At 37.3% G+C, this 15,638-nt stretch overlaps 1 protein-coding gene across 1 annotated transcript in view; it reads left to right on the top strand.

Moving 5' to 3' along the window:
- LOC102238694 (sodium/hydrogen exchanger 9B1-like) overlaps positions 1-15,638 on the top strand; it is a 77,155-nt gene that overhangs the window by 13,703 nt on the left and 47,814 nt on the right. Inside the window, exons 3-5 of the mRNA XM_014547552.1 lie at positions 10,842-11,012; positions 12,150-12,292; positions 13,547-13,674. Coding sequence (XP_014403038.1) covers positions 10,842-11,012; positions 12,150-12,292; positions 13,547-13,674 — 442 coding nt within the window. The remainder of the gene's footprint in view (positions 1-10,841; positions 11,013-12,149; positions 12,293-13,546; positions 13,675-15,638) is intronic.

Genomic DNA, 15,638 nt, shown 5'->3' with positions numbered 1-15,638 from the left:
GATGAACAGAATAAACTGGTGACTATAATAGAATCAGGGGCATAGAAAGGGAGTGGACTGACAATTCTCGGGGGGAAAGGGGTGTGGGGGTGCGGGAAGAGACTGGATAAAAATCGTACACCTATGAATGAGGACAGGGGGTGGGGGTTAAGGAAGAGGGTGGAGTGGGAATCGGGTGGAGGGGAGCTATGGGGGGGGAAAAAGAGGAACAACTGTAATAATCTGAACAATAAAGATTTAATTAAAAAAACCACAACAATGATTTGGTTACCAAGGAGGTCAAAGAAGAAATAAAAAGCATCCTGGGACAATGAAACAATGAAAACACAATAATTCAAAATCTATGGGACACAGTGAAAGCAGTCTTGAGGGGGAAGTTCATAGCTCTACCTCAAGTAATAATCTGAACAATAAAGATTTAATTAAAAAAACCACAACAATGATTTGGTTACCAAGGAGGTCAAAGAAGAAATAAAAAGCATCCTGGCAATAAATGACAATGAAAACACAATAATTCAAAATCTATGGGACACAGTGAAAGCAGTCTTGAGGGGGAAGTTCATAGCTCTACAGTTCTACCTCAAAAAAAAACAAGAAAAATGATAATAAATTATCTAACCCAACAATTCAAGAATTAGAGAGCAGCAAGAAAAGCCCAGAGTAAGCAGAAAGAAGGAAATAATAAAGACCAGAGTGCAAATAAATGACATAGAGACCAAAAAACAATACAAAAGGTCAATAAAACCAAGAGCTGGTCCTTTGAAAGGATAAACAAGATTGATGAACCTCTAGCCAGGCTCACCAGGAAGCAAAGAGAGAGGACCCAAATAAACAAAAGCAGAAATGAAAGAGATGAAGTAACAACCAACCCCACAGAAATACAAAGGATTATGAAAAAATACTATGAACATCTCTGTTACAACAAACTGGACAACTAGACGAAATGGACATATTCTTAGAAATATACAAGCTTCCAAAACTCAATCAGGAAGAATAAAAAAATCTTAATTGGCTGATAACTATCCAAGAAATTGAAGCAGTAATCAAAGATCTTTCAGCAAGCAGAATTCCAGGGCCAGATGGTTTCACGGGGGAGTTTTATGAAGCATTCAAAGAAGAACTAAAGTATATTCTCCTCAGAGTCTTCAAAAAAATTCAAGAGGAAGGCATAATTCCAAGCTCTTTCTATGAATCCAGCATTACCCTAATTCTAAAACCTGATAAAGACACCACAAGGAAAGAGAAAGGCAGGCCAATATCCTTGATGAATATAGATGCTAAAATCCTCAACAAAATTCTAGCAAATTGGATCCAGCAGTGTATTAGAAATATCATATACCAATGATCAATTGGGATTTATTCTGGGGATGCAAGGATGGTACAATATCCGCAAATCAATAAATTTAATATGTCACTTAAACAAATAGACAAAAATCACATAATCATATCAATTGATGCAAAAAAAGCATTTGATAAAATCCAACAACCTTTCTTGATAAAAACTCTCAGCAAAGTGGGAATAGAGGGATCATACCTCAACATAATAGAAGCCCTATATGACAAACCTACAGTCAACATCATACTCAATGGGCAAAAACTAAATTCATTTCCCCTAAGAACAGGAATAAGACAATGATGCTCACTTGCACCGCGCCTTTTTGATATAGTACTGGAAGTGCTAGCCATAATGATTGGACCAGAAGAAGAAATGAAAGGCATCCAAGTCGGAAAATAAGCAGTAAAAATGTCATTATTCCCAGATGACATGAAACTGTTCATAGAAAACCCCAAAGACCCCAAAAACTACTAGACTTAATAAATGAATTTGGCATTGTAGCAAGATACAAAATTAACACCAAGAAATCTGTGGCTTTTTTATACACCAACAATGAATTCACAGAAAGAACAACTAAGAAAACAATCCCATTGGCCACTGTAACAAAAAAAATTAAGATACCTAGAATTAAACTTAACTAAGGAGGTAAAAGACCTGTACTCAGAAAACTACAGAACATTGAAAGAGAGATAGAGGAAGACAAACAAATGGAAAAACATTCCATGTTCATGGATTGGTAGAATCAACAACATTAAAATGTTTATACTACCCAAAGCAATTTATAGATTTATTGCAATCCCCATTAAAATACCAATGGTTCCCCTAACTGGTTTGGCTCAGTGGATAAAGCGTTGGCCTGAGGACTAAATGGTCCCTGGTTCAATTTCGGTCAAGGGCATGTACCTTGGTTGCAGGCACATCCTCAGGAGTATGTGTGTGTGTGTGTGTGTGTGTGTGTTCAGGAAGCAGCTGGTTGATGTTTCTCTCTCATTGATATTTCTAACTCACTATACCTCTCCTCTCTGTGAAAAATCAATAAAATATGTTTTTAAAAAATAAATAAATAAAAATACCAATGGCATATTTCACAGACCTAGAATGAACTCTCCAAAAATTCCTATGGAATAAAAGAAGACCCTGAATAGCCACAGCAATCCTGAGAAAGAAGACCAAAATTGGAGGGATCACAATACCAGAAATCAAAGTATATTACAAAGCCATGGTTCTCAAAACTGCCTGGTACTGGCACAAGAACAGACCAATAGAACAGAACAGAGAACCCAGAAATTGACACAAGTGTTTATGCTCAATTAATATTTGACAATGAAGGCAAGAGCATGTAATGGAGTCAAGACAGTCTCTTCAATAAATGGTTTTGGGAAATTTGGTCAGATGCATGCAAAAAAAAAAAAAAATGAAACGAGATCATCAACTTACACCAGACACAAAAATAAACTTAAAAAGATTAAAGGACTTACATGTAAGATGGGAAACCATAAAAATCTTAGAAGACTCCATATGCAGCAAATATCAGACATATGTCATAGCAATGTTTACCAATACAGCTCCTAGGATGCGGGGGTTCTTTTCCTAGCATCAAGAAGGGTTCAGGAATCTGGAAAAGGCTGTGCATAGATGACATAGGAATCCGGGGACTAATAGAGAATCTGGAGACAAAATATAATTTTGAAAAGCATTGGGGTCAGAGGAGCTTAGCTAAAGGAGCTGAAGACTCCCTCCTTGTCTAGGATCCTTGCTTTTATTAACACAATTTGTCCTAAGGCAAGGTGGAGATAATACACTTCAAAGGGTAAGGTTTCAAAAGGTACAGAAGCATTGTCAGTTTGGGGAATAGCCTACGGCTGTTCAGGTGTTTGGCCAGTAGGAGGCAATAACATGTAGATTAAGATGCCCTTTAACTGGCAGCCACAATCAGTTTCCTATTCAGGTTTGGGGAAATACCTTTAGCCATTCCCAGCTGATGACTACATGTGTGACTCAACCCTGTTGAGTCCCCAAGTCTCAACCTTTTGATGAAACTCTTGAAATTATGACATGCTGGAATTGGTCACCGGCACTAGGGCAATGGAAACTGAGGAGAAAATAAACAAATGGGACTACATCAAAATCAAAAGCTTCTGTACAGCAAAAGAAATCATCAACAAAACAACAAGAAAGCCCACTGCATGGGAGAACATATTTGCCAATGCTATTTCAGATAAGGGTTTAATCCCCAAAATTGACAGGGAACGCATACAACCTAACAAAAGGAAGATAAACAATCCAATCAAAAAATGGAAAAAGGGCCTAAGTAGACACTTTTTGAAAGAGGATATGCAGTAGTCCGAGAGACATATGAAAACATGCTCAAAGTCACTAATCATTCAAGAGATGCAAATCAAAACAACAATGAGATACCATCTCACACCTGTCAGAATGGCTATCATCAATAAATCAACAAATGACAAGTACTGGTGAGGATGTGAAGAAAAGGGAACCCTCCTTCACTGCTGGTGGGAATGCAGACTAGTACAGCCACTGTGGAAAACAGTATGAGTTTCCTGAAAAAGTTAAAAATGAAACTCCCATTTGACCCTGTAATCGCACTTCTAGGACTCTATCCCAAGAAACCAGAAACACCAATCAGGAAGGATATATGCACCCGTGTGTTCATAGCAGCACAATTTAAATTAACTAAGATTTGGAAGCAACCTAAATGCCAACCAGCAGATGAGTGATTGAAAAACTGTGGTACATCTACACAATAGAATACTATGCCACTATAAAAAAAGAAGGAACTTTTACTATTTGCAACAGCATGGATGGAACTGGAGAGCATTATGCTAAGCCAAATAAGCCAGTCGGAGGAAGATAAATATCACATGATCTCACTTATATATGGGATATAATGATCAACATAAACTGATGAACAAAAATGGATTTAGAGACAAGGTGGCACTGAGCAGACCGTCCAACCTCGTGGAGAAGGCAGGGGAGTTGCGGGGATAGAGATCAACCAAAGGACTTAGATGCATGCATATTAGCATGACCAGTGGACACAGACACTGGGGTGGTGGGGGCTTGCCCTTGGGGATAAGGAGGTAGGATTGGCTGGGAGGGGGGCTAATTGGGGAAAAAGGGAGACATGTAATACTTTAAACAAAAGTTTTTGGATTTTATTAAAACAATACAATTTAAAAGAATTACAATCATACAGTGTATACTGTGAGACCACAATAGATTTAAACTAGAATTCAGCCCTGGCTGGCATTGCTCAGTGTTTAGAGTGTCTTTCTGTGCACTGAGGAATCATGGGTTTGATTCCAGGTCAAGGGCACATACATGTGTTGCAGGTTCGATCTCTGGTCCCACTCAGGGCAAGTACAAGAGGCAGCCAATCAATGTGTCTCTCTCATATTGATGTTGCTCTCCCCACTCCACTCAATCTAAAAAGAAATGGAAAAAAATATCCTTGGGTGAGGATTAACAAAAAAATAAATAAAATAGAGGGAATGCAGTGGTATTTTTAAGTTTGAGCAAATAAAACATCAATTTTTATTAGATCTTTATGCTACTAAACTGAAATTTTTGAAATGAAATGAAAACTTTTTAAGTATTAAAATCATTAAAAATGGGTTTTATGAAAATTAAACTAGAATTCAATAGGCAGATGGAAAATCTCAAAATACTTATAGATTAAACAATACACTTTTATGCTGAAAAGCAAGTGTAAAGAAGACTACTCTATCCAGCAAGTGTATCATTTAAAAATTGAAGGTGAAATAAAGAGCTTTCCAGACCCATGTCCCCACCCCAAAGAAAACAACCACAAAGGCACAAAGGAGTTCATACTACAAACCAGTATTGCAAGAAATGTCAGCACTATCCTAATTCTCTAATTCGAACACCAGATAAAAGCACCACAAAGAAAGAAAGCTATAGGCTAATATCCCTAATGAACATAAATGCTAAAATCCTCAGCAAAATATTAGCAAATGAGATCCAGCAACAATTAAAAAGATCATACACTATGATCAAGTAGGATTTATTCCTGGGATGCAAGGTTAGTACAATATCCACAAATCCTGAACTTGCGTGACTGTTTTCTTCACCAGGGTAGGAAAGTTTTCTGCCATTATTTCTTCAAACAGGTTCTCTATCCCTTGCTGACTTTCTTCATGTCCTGGCACTCCTTTGATGTGAATATTGTTATATTTCATGTTGTCCCACAGCTCCCTAAAGCTGTCCTCCTGTTTTTAAATTGTTTTTTGCTGTTGAGTTCTCTGAGTGATTTATTTCTATCCTATCTCCTAATTTTCTGATCTGATCTTCTGCTTCCTATAATCAGCTCTTTATTCCTTCTAATGTGTTATTACTGCTATGTCATTCTTCATTTCTAACTTGTAATTTTTCATAGTTCTTATATCTTTTCTCATACTGTTGAGCATCCTTATAATTATTATCTTGAACTCTATATTTGATAAATTTCTTATCTCCGTTTCATTTAGCTCTTCTGGAGAATTGTTTTGTTCTTTCATTTGGGGCTTGTTTTTTTTTTTCTCCCCATTAGGGCTGCCTATTTAGGTTTGTTTCTATGCTATGACTTTTTTGGAGGGTGGGTCTCTGGTGCAGAATAATATCAGATGCTATTTGTGACTGGCTCTGAGTACCCTGCTTGAACCTATCAGCAATCCACAGCTGTGGTTCTCTCTACTGGGGCTGGGTACCTTTGGAAAGGACCAAGATGTGCACCAAAGTCTGCTATTCCTCACCCTGGGTCTAGAAGCCGATCAGGCAAAGATGCAAAGCATCCAGAGATCCACCTCTGCCTGCAGTCTGATTGTTATTCTCAATTTCTTAATGAGCCTCAGGCTGTAGACCACAGCAAGGTATAGACTACACAGGATGTGGCAAGGTTTTCCAACAGGGTGGGGCAATTGCTTCCCCCCAGGCAAAAGCTGCCTGGATGGTAAATGTCTGCTTGAGAAATATATCCTCTGCAATACAGGGGAATGACTCAGCACAGGAAACCAGGGTGGCTGCCTTCCTAGCTCTAACCCCAGAGCTCTCAACCCTGGATTCTCCTCACACAGCTCTACTTCACTCTACCCTCCCTCTCGGAGAGCCCAAGATGAGTGACTGACGTGTAATTTTGTGCACTGGCCCTTTAAGAGGGTGCCTGCTGTCCCTCCCTGGTAGACAGCACCCTGCTGCTTTTCATAGACAGATGTTATGTGGGCTCCTTTCTCAGTTCTGGTGCTCTGGGCTGGGAGCCTAGCCTGGGCTTTAGACTCTAGAGTTCTCACAGCTGAGATAGCCCTCCAGGACTTCAGCTGCTCTCTGTGGGAGCCTGGCCAACCCTCTCGTGCCTCTGTCCTTCCTAACAGTCTCCATCCAGTCTCCACTTTCCATCCTTGGTTATCAGGTTCCCTCCAGCTAGTCTTCAATTCATTGTTTGAGATGGTTTTCCTATATTTTAGTTGTAATTACAGCTTGGTCCTGGGAGAATGTCAGTGTAGCTCCCACTTAATCTGTCACCATTTTTCTATCTCTGTAAGTTTTTATTTTAATTTCAGATTCAGTGGGACTTTATATTTGGGCTTTTATGCATCTAAAATCAGTAGTGTTTATTAGGGTTATTTTGAGCTAGCATCTACTAACTGCCCTAGGGATAGTTCTGTGGAAAGATGCTTTTTATGGTAGGCTTACGGTTTGGAGGCTCCAAAACCATGCAAATCATATACATTTCTGCTTAAACATAAGTTATTTGAGGCCAATTTATATATGGATTTTCAGAGGTGATTTTACCTCCCAGAGATCAGTGAAGACAGACAAACCACCTTTTCTCTTTGTCAGCAGAATAACATTTTCTGGACTATTCTTTTAGTAAGAGTTCAGTCCTTCAAATGTTCAGTTTTGTGGAGTAAGAAATGGTCAGAGGGGAGAGGACAAGAATCTCAGTTCTAACTTCCTGCTTTAATTTGTCAAAATCATCCTCTTTTACCCTTGGCAATACTATGAAGCCAAAAAGGCATCACATAAGCTGTTTTAAGAACCTGAAAAAGCATTAGAAACTATGATTCCTAGTAAATGACTGTAGACGTTTAATTTATAGATGGCAATTTACAGTCATTCATACTTTATAAAAATCTATGCCATTAATGATCAGAGAAATGCAAATTAAAAATGACAATGAGATACCACCTCACACCTGTCAGAATGGCTATCATCAATAAATCAATAAACAACAAGTACTGATGAGGAGAAAAAGGAACCCTAGTGGACTGTTGGTGGGAAAGCAGACTGGTGTAGCCACTATGGAAAACAGTATGGAGCTACCTCAAAAATTAAAAATAGAATGCCTTATGACCCAGCAATTCCACCTCTGGGAATAAAAAGAAACCTGAAACACTAATTAGAAAGAATATATACACCTCTATGTTCATAGCAGCATCATTTACAATAGCCAAGAGTTGGAAGTAGCCCAAGTGCCCATTAGTAGATGAGTGGCTGAGAAAATCATGGTACAGTTGCACAATGGAACTACTTGGTCATAGAAAAATAAAAAAGAGGGAAATCTTACCTTTTGTGACAGCATGGGCCTGCAGAGTATTATGCTAAGTGACATAAGCCAGTCAGAGAAACACAGATACTATATGATTTCACTGCACGTGGAATCTAATGAACAAAATAAATTAACAAAATGAAAACAGGCTCATAGACACAGAGAACAGACTAACACCTGGGACTGGGTGAAAAAGGTGAAGGGATTAATCAAAAAGAAAAAAAATGAAAGAAAAAAAAACCTCCTAGACACAGGCAGAATGGTGGAGAGTATGGTGTTACCTCAGGTAAAGGTGGGTGGGAGGAGGAAGGAAAGAGTACAGGGGGAATAAATGGTGATGGAAGGAGACTTGACATCAGGTGGTGAACATACAATATAATATACAGATGATTTATTACAGAATTGAACACCTGAAACCTATATAATTTTATTAACCAATTTCACCCCAATACATTCAGTTAAAAAATAAAATACTTCTGTTAGATAAAAAAACAAACACATTTGGATTAGTAGGGCCTTTCCTTAGTATCTAGTTGCTAGAAACAAGATGTCTACTACCTTATTCTTTCTTACCCTGCCCACCTCTCCTTCCTGTACATAACTAAGATACTTTATATTCACCCAAAGGCCATGTTTCATTTTTGTCCCGCCCTTATCTGCTTTAATAATTTATACCAAACTTGAGGCCCAGTGCACGAAATTCATGCATGGGTAGGGTCCCTAGGCCTTGCTGACAATCAGGGCCAATCTGTGGGGTGACCAGTGAGGTGATGGGGGAGGGGCCTCCACAGGCACCCGCCTTGGCCGGCCTGATGCCACCCATTCCCTGGCTCTGCTCCCACCCCCCTGCCAGTCACCTCTCTCTGCATGGTGACCAGCAGGGCGATTGAGGTCCCCACTGGCACCAGCCTTGTCTGACCTGGCACCCCCCGCTCACCATCCCTGCCCCCACTGCCGCTGCCAGTCGCCTCCCTCTGCGGGAGGTGACCAGCGGGGCTATTGGAGGGCGGTGCTGGCTAGCTCACTGGCCTGCCCCACTCCCCGTCGCTGCCCTCTGGCTGGCCCCACCCTGTACCACTGCCTGCTCGGCCCCACCCTGTACCACTGCCTGCTTGTCGGCCAGCCCTGCCCCCTACCACCACCGGTCGCTGTCCTCTGCAGGGCGACTGGCAGAGCAATCAGTGGGCCCCCGCTGGCACCCGGCTTAGCTGGCCTGGGGCGTGCAGGCTAGGTGCAGCTCCGTGTATGCCCCCTGGTGGTCAGTGCACGTCATAGCGACCAGTCGTTCCACCAGTCATTCCCATGTTTGGTCGATTTGCATATTAGGCTTTTATTATATAGGATATCAACTGAGTATTCCTTTCAATACAAAAATTTATTCTGCTCCTGTTAAAAATCTGAGAATTCATATCACAACCAATCATCATCTTATTCCTCTTGGAAAAACTACTTTAAAAATATAAAATGAAGTAAATGTCATTATATTGCCATGACATTTTAAAAATGTCATATAATCTGAGAAATATTTAGCAGTCTAAAGGATTCACATATAGTTTTAAAATATTCTAATATAGTTTTATGAAGTTTTAGGGAAAGAGAGAAACATCAATGAGAATCATCATCAATCAGCTGCCTCCTGCATGCCCCTTACAAGGGATTGAGCCCTCAACCTGGGCATGTACCCTGACCAGGAGTTGAACTGGTGTCCTCTTGATTCGTAGGTCGTCACTCAACCACTAAACCACACTGTCCAGGAAGTTTTGAAATATTTTTTAAGTAAGAAACTTTGTTTAAAGCTCATCCCATAGAGTGGGGTAAAGGTGGGGGGTACTTATCTGTACTACTACTAACAATAAAAAAAAACTTCATCCCATAAATTGGCAGAGAGTTTAGAATATATGTTAAACAGATGTTTCTTTAACCAAACTAGCAAGAGATATTAGTTTACAACAGTGATATTCAACCTTTTTCATTTCACAGCACACAGAAACTAATTACTAAAATTCTGCAGCACACCAAAAAATACATTGTTTGCCATTCTGACAAAAAATTTAGGAATAATTTCAATAGATTTACCCAAAAAGATTAATAGTGATTACCTACCCTTTTTGCTGCAAAGTGACTTTTAAAAAATCAGGTGCCTACATGCCTGAGTTGCTGGCTCAATCCCCAGTGAGGGAGTGTTCAGGAGGCAGCTGGTCAATGTTTCTCCCTCACATTGATGTTTCTATCCTCTCTCCCTCTCCCTTCCTCTCTGTCTAAAATCAACAAAAACATTTAAAACATAAAAATAAAAAATCTGGCGCCTATACTTATATATAAAGATTTCTGGTTACCAAGAATTAACTTATTATACACAACCTTATGCATTGTGACCAGTAAGATGCAATTCTGTAATGTATATTTATGCTTCAACACAGGGCTTCAACACAGCATTCACACCTAATGGCTAGTTTTGTGTTGGCTGTTGTCATTTTAAAAAATATATATATTTTATTGATTTTTTACAGAGAGGAAGGGAGAGAGATAGAGAGTTAGAAACATCGATGAGAGAGAAACATCGATCAGCCACCTCCTGCATACTTCCCACTGGGGATGTGCCCACAACCAAGGTACATGCCCTTGACCGGAATCAAACCCAGGACCTTTCAGTCCTCAGGCCGACGCTCTATCCACTGAGCCAAACCGGCCACAGCTGTTGTAATTTTTTTATTTGACAATCTAAGGGAAAAGAGGTCAGTGCCCCTGACTAAACAGTAAGGTATTACGTGTTTTAAAAATTCTTGTGGCACACCAGTTGAAAATCAGTGGTCTACACTATGTATCTTTAGATAGCACTGGCAATTAATAAGATATTTGATAAAATATAATCCATTTTCAGATGTATATATCTATGTCTCTCTCTCTCTCTATATATATATGTATTTTTTTATATTTCAGGAACTTTACTTGTTGTGATATGGTTTGCAATCTCATCAATCTCAAGCCCTGACCATTACCCTGATAAAAATTCATTTCAACTATTATTTGTCTTTTGTTGTTCCGTAATTGGGGGGAAACTTTTGGAAGTCATTAGAATACCTTCAGTGCCTCCACTTCCACCTCTTTTTGGTAAGGGTATAATTAACTCTAATTTCTTTTTATTGATTACATGTAAATTATGAGCATATTCTAGTCAGAATAAATATAATTTAGAAATGTTTTAATGTAATATAATTTATATAGCATCTTTATATGTGTATGTATTGTATATGTGTGTATATATTGCTAATTTATAGAAGTATTCTCTTTATATATACACCCACAGATTTTTCCTGAAATATATTTTTAAAATAACTTAAATATACTCAGTATATGATTCTTGTTGCTTTATCATTTAATAGGACATTTTTTACTTAATTTTAAATGTATCATAGAAAAAATTAGGGAAACACTGATTTTTTCTGTAGATAACCCAATTCAATTACAAATTCAAATATTATAGTGTCAAAAAGTCTTACAGTTTTTGAGTAAGCTGTTTGGGCATCTCCACTATGTGTATTCATAGATATATCATCTGCCTGACCTGTTTTATACCTATTTCTTCATCACCTTTTAACATAACCTCCAGGTGGACAGAGGAAAATTAATGAAGAACTATCAGAGATGCCTCATATCTTCTAAGTATTCTGTCCATCCAAAAATTCAGTAAAATTGTAATAGTAATAATCTCCATTTTATTTCTAACACCCTTACTATGTCCATTACACTCTTTTAGCACTTCCTAAGTATTCGTTGAATCTTCTTTTCTCCTCTTCAAAATTTGACTCTTGTTCTAGCTTAAGCAATATTTCCAACTCTACTATGGACTATGGTAGAGGCTTTTCAGTGGTCTCTCCTCCAATTTTATGTCTGTCTATTCACCAAGACCATCACATAGTAAATGCAAGAGTCATTATGTCACTTCCTGCTTAAAACTTTCCCACGGTGCCTTACTCTGCCAAAGCAGGTGGGAGTGTGGAGTGGGAGTATATATTCACAATCTGAGGCCCATTCTCCTGCCCATTCTCCCACTCCCATTTTTGCCTCCATTAAGATATATCATTTTTTACTTTCATTTCTTTATGCTGTCCCCTCTATTTGTGTGTAACTTGCCCTTCACCAAAGTAATGAAAGACATAGTGTGTTTGAAAAAGGGAAATTAAACATTTCTGTTTTCCTCTTGGAAAAATGAACTGAATCAAACACGATTTATTTTCTTTTTTGAAGGGATGTTATTGGCTGGTTTTGCCATTAGGAATACTCCATATATCAGTGAGCGCATCCATGTTAGTAAGGAGTGGTCTTCAACTTTAAGAAATATTGCCCTTACCCTTATCCTAATAAAAGCTGGACTTGGACTCGATCTACAGGTAGATTTCCCATCGTACCGTGAGTAAAGTTACTTTAAATATTAGAGGCTGGTAGAAAAGAAAAAGAGGAAGAATTTTTGTTATAGCTATTTCAAGTGGAATCTGTAAGCAAAACTAAGATACAGAACAAAAATTTGCAGAAATATTGGCACCTTAATTTATACTTCTTGTCATTACTACTGATATGAAGAGAAAAGATCTCCATTAGAGATAGTCTTTAATTATTTGCATAGAGATAAATGGCCCTTATCCAGCATTTGTATTTGGGAGTTGTGGCTCTTCTATGTAGAACTATTTGCTTTTTAGTTAACAAAGGATAAAGTACCCTATAAAAGTTTTTTGCTTTTATTTTATGTTTTTTTCAGAGAGATTAAAAATTTCAATAATATTTTTGTTTTATGACTTTTCCCTATAAAAGTATGCTCCCGATTATTTTTGCATTATTGTAAAAGCTAATCTTTTCTAACATTTTCTAAAATATTATTATCTAGGGATCATAAATCTATTTGGGTTTTAAAAAGATTCACATAACAGCTTCTCAAATAGATGTGACAAATATATAAGTTTAGTGGTACTATCTCAGGAGTATAATTATAGACAGTGCTAATTAATTACGTTCTACAATAGAAAGTTTAAACCAATGAAAAAATTTTAATGTTCTCCCTTTTAGTTAATTATGCAGCTTTTAAGTGATTTTCTTTTTTATCATGTTGATATTTTTTATTTACAATTATTAAGTTAATCAAATAGTTCATCTCTGAAAGTTAACTGATGGATATAAACCTATACTTTCATTATACTGTTTACTAGGAAGATTAAGGGAGATAGTTATTTAAGCACAAAGAAATTGATCTTTTTTAACAATTAAAATACAACAGTGTTTGCCCCTGGCCAGGTAGCTCAGTTGGTTAGAGCATCCTCTTGCTACGCCAAGGTTGCTAGTTCTATTACTGGTCAGGGCACATGCAAGAATCAACCAATGAATGCATAAATGAGTGGATTGACAAGTCAATCTCTCTCTCTCTCTCTCTCTCTCTCTCTCTCAAATCAATTAAAAATAAATTTGATAAAATGTGCAGTGGTTTGTAATCCAATCTATCATGACATATAAAATGATTTGTATGAACATTTCAATCCCAGAAACAATCAGGAAGACTTAATTTAGTCTAAGACTATATATTTTAAAATTTGCTTAAATAATTTTCTTGCTGGCCATTATAAGTGTGTCTAAATATGACTGTGTTTATATTTCAGGCTTTGAAGCGTTTGACGACAGTTTGCATAAGGTTGTCCATGGGGCCATGCCTCATGGAGGCATTTTCAACTGCTGTTATTTCCCACTTCCTTTTGAATTTTCCCTGGCAATGGGGATTTCTTTTAGGGTAATTTTTTTCTCATTTTTCCCTATGAAAATTTTTAGTTAAGGATATTTGATTTAAAAGTATTGATATACTCAGAATATTGCACAGATAAGATTCTCATTAGAATCATTTTCATAGTGGTAGAACACCTTGGAAATCAGTAGGTCAGAAGCAGTCATGTCCTAAAATTACCGTATCCTTGACAAGCATGTATAATGTCTAAATGTTAATATAATTCACCTCATTGATTTATTCATTCTCTCCTATATTGTAATCTTTCTCTGTTTTTAATCTATCTAATGGCCTCTTCTACACTACATGTATGTATAACATATACATATATGTGAGGGAATTTGTATAAAGATAGATATTATAAGCAAAAAATACTCTTCTCTAGATCCAGTGTCACATCTATTATTTTCCAACATTCATTTTCATTCATGTCCAGATCCTTCAGAATAATAGTCTGCAACCCCTATCTCTGGATCTTGAACTTCTCTTCATTTTTCCATCCATTTAAATTTTGCCTCCACATATCCATTCCAATGAAACTTATAGCAAAGTTTACCCATTATATACATACTGCCAAATTTAATGAATCTTTTAAATTAAACTTTATTATTTAAAAAAAAAGCCTTTTGAGCATGCCTTAAAATCCTGCTGCCCATTCCCCTACCCAAAATGACAACTCTTTTAAAAAATATATATTTTATTGATTTTTTTACAGAGAGGAAGGGAGAGGGATAGTTAGAAACATTGATGAGAGAGAAACATCGATCAGCTGCCTCCTGCACACCTCCCACTGGGGATGTGCCCGAAACCAACGTACATGCCCTTGACTGGAATCGAACCTGGGACCCTTCAGTCCACAGGCCAATGCTCTATCCACTGAGCCAAACCGGTTAGGGCAATGACAACTCTTATGAGTTTATATCATTCTAGGCTTCTAAATCTTCGTGAAGGAGTATAATTTTGTATATTTTTATATGTCATATCTTCTATCTGTGACTAACCTGTTCATACATATCCTTTGTCCATTTTTCTATTCAGTTATTTTTCTTTTCCATTCATTATATCAAATCTTTGTGTGTTATAGGAATTGCAAATATCTAGTCCCAGTGTACCACTAGATATTTAACTTTGCTTATAATAACTTTTAAATCTAAAAATATTTTATTACTTCCAACAGATAGAATGTTCACTACATAAAACCATTCACTTGACCTTGAAAATAAAAAATAGTGAGTGGAGGGAGTCAGAATATAGCTGCTTTTGATATACCAAAGTGTTTTAAATGTAATAAATTTTAACAATATTTCTCTTTATGTTTAATATGAGTCATTCAGAAGGTCCTTCTTGCCCCTAGTGATGAATATATTCCTCTGTATTTTATTCTTATTACTTCCACTAGCTCTGTTTTAAAAAATTATTTAAACAGAATTTTTATGTGTGGGGATCCAGCTACATTTTTTCCACATGAATAGGTAATGTCTCAACACCATTTACAGAAAAGTTTTTTCTTCCCACACTGATTTCAAATGTCAATTTTATTCTGTAACCGATCCCTTAGATTTGTTTCTATACTTTGTATTCTGTTTTCCTCCAATCTATTTTGTCTTATTTCTGTCACTATTACACACTTTTAACAATTTTACTTCACACAAAAATACGTTGTTTTTACATTAACTGGATTTTCATTCTAAGCTCTTATTCTCCCAAATAAATTTTAGAATCAGTTATTAAAGTTCAATGAAAAATCCTGAAAGGATTTTCTTTTCTTTTCTTTTTTTAAATTAAATCTTTATTGTTCAGATTATTACATTGGTTCCTCTTTTTTCCCACCATAACTCCCCTCCACCCAGTTCCCACCCCACCCTCCGCCCTCACTCCCCACCCACTGTCCTCATCCATAGGTGCACGATTATTGTCCAATCTCTTCCCGCATCCCCCACACCCCTTTCCCCCCCAAGAATAGTCAGTCCATT

The sequence above is a fragment of the Myotis brandtii genome, unplaced genomic scaffold (assembly GCF_000412655.1).
Source record: "Myotis brandtii unplaced genomic scaffold, ASM41265v1 scaffold479, whole genome shotgun sequence".
In the NCBI taxonomy this organism is placed as follows: domain Eukaryota; kingdom Metazoa; phylum Chordata; class Mammalia; order Chiroptera; family Vespertilionidae; genus Myotis; species Myotis brandtii.
The sequence above is the reverse complement of the archived record's forward strand: the minus strand, read 5'-3'. Positions and strand labels throughout refer to the sequence as shown.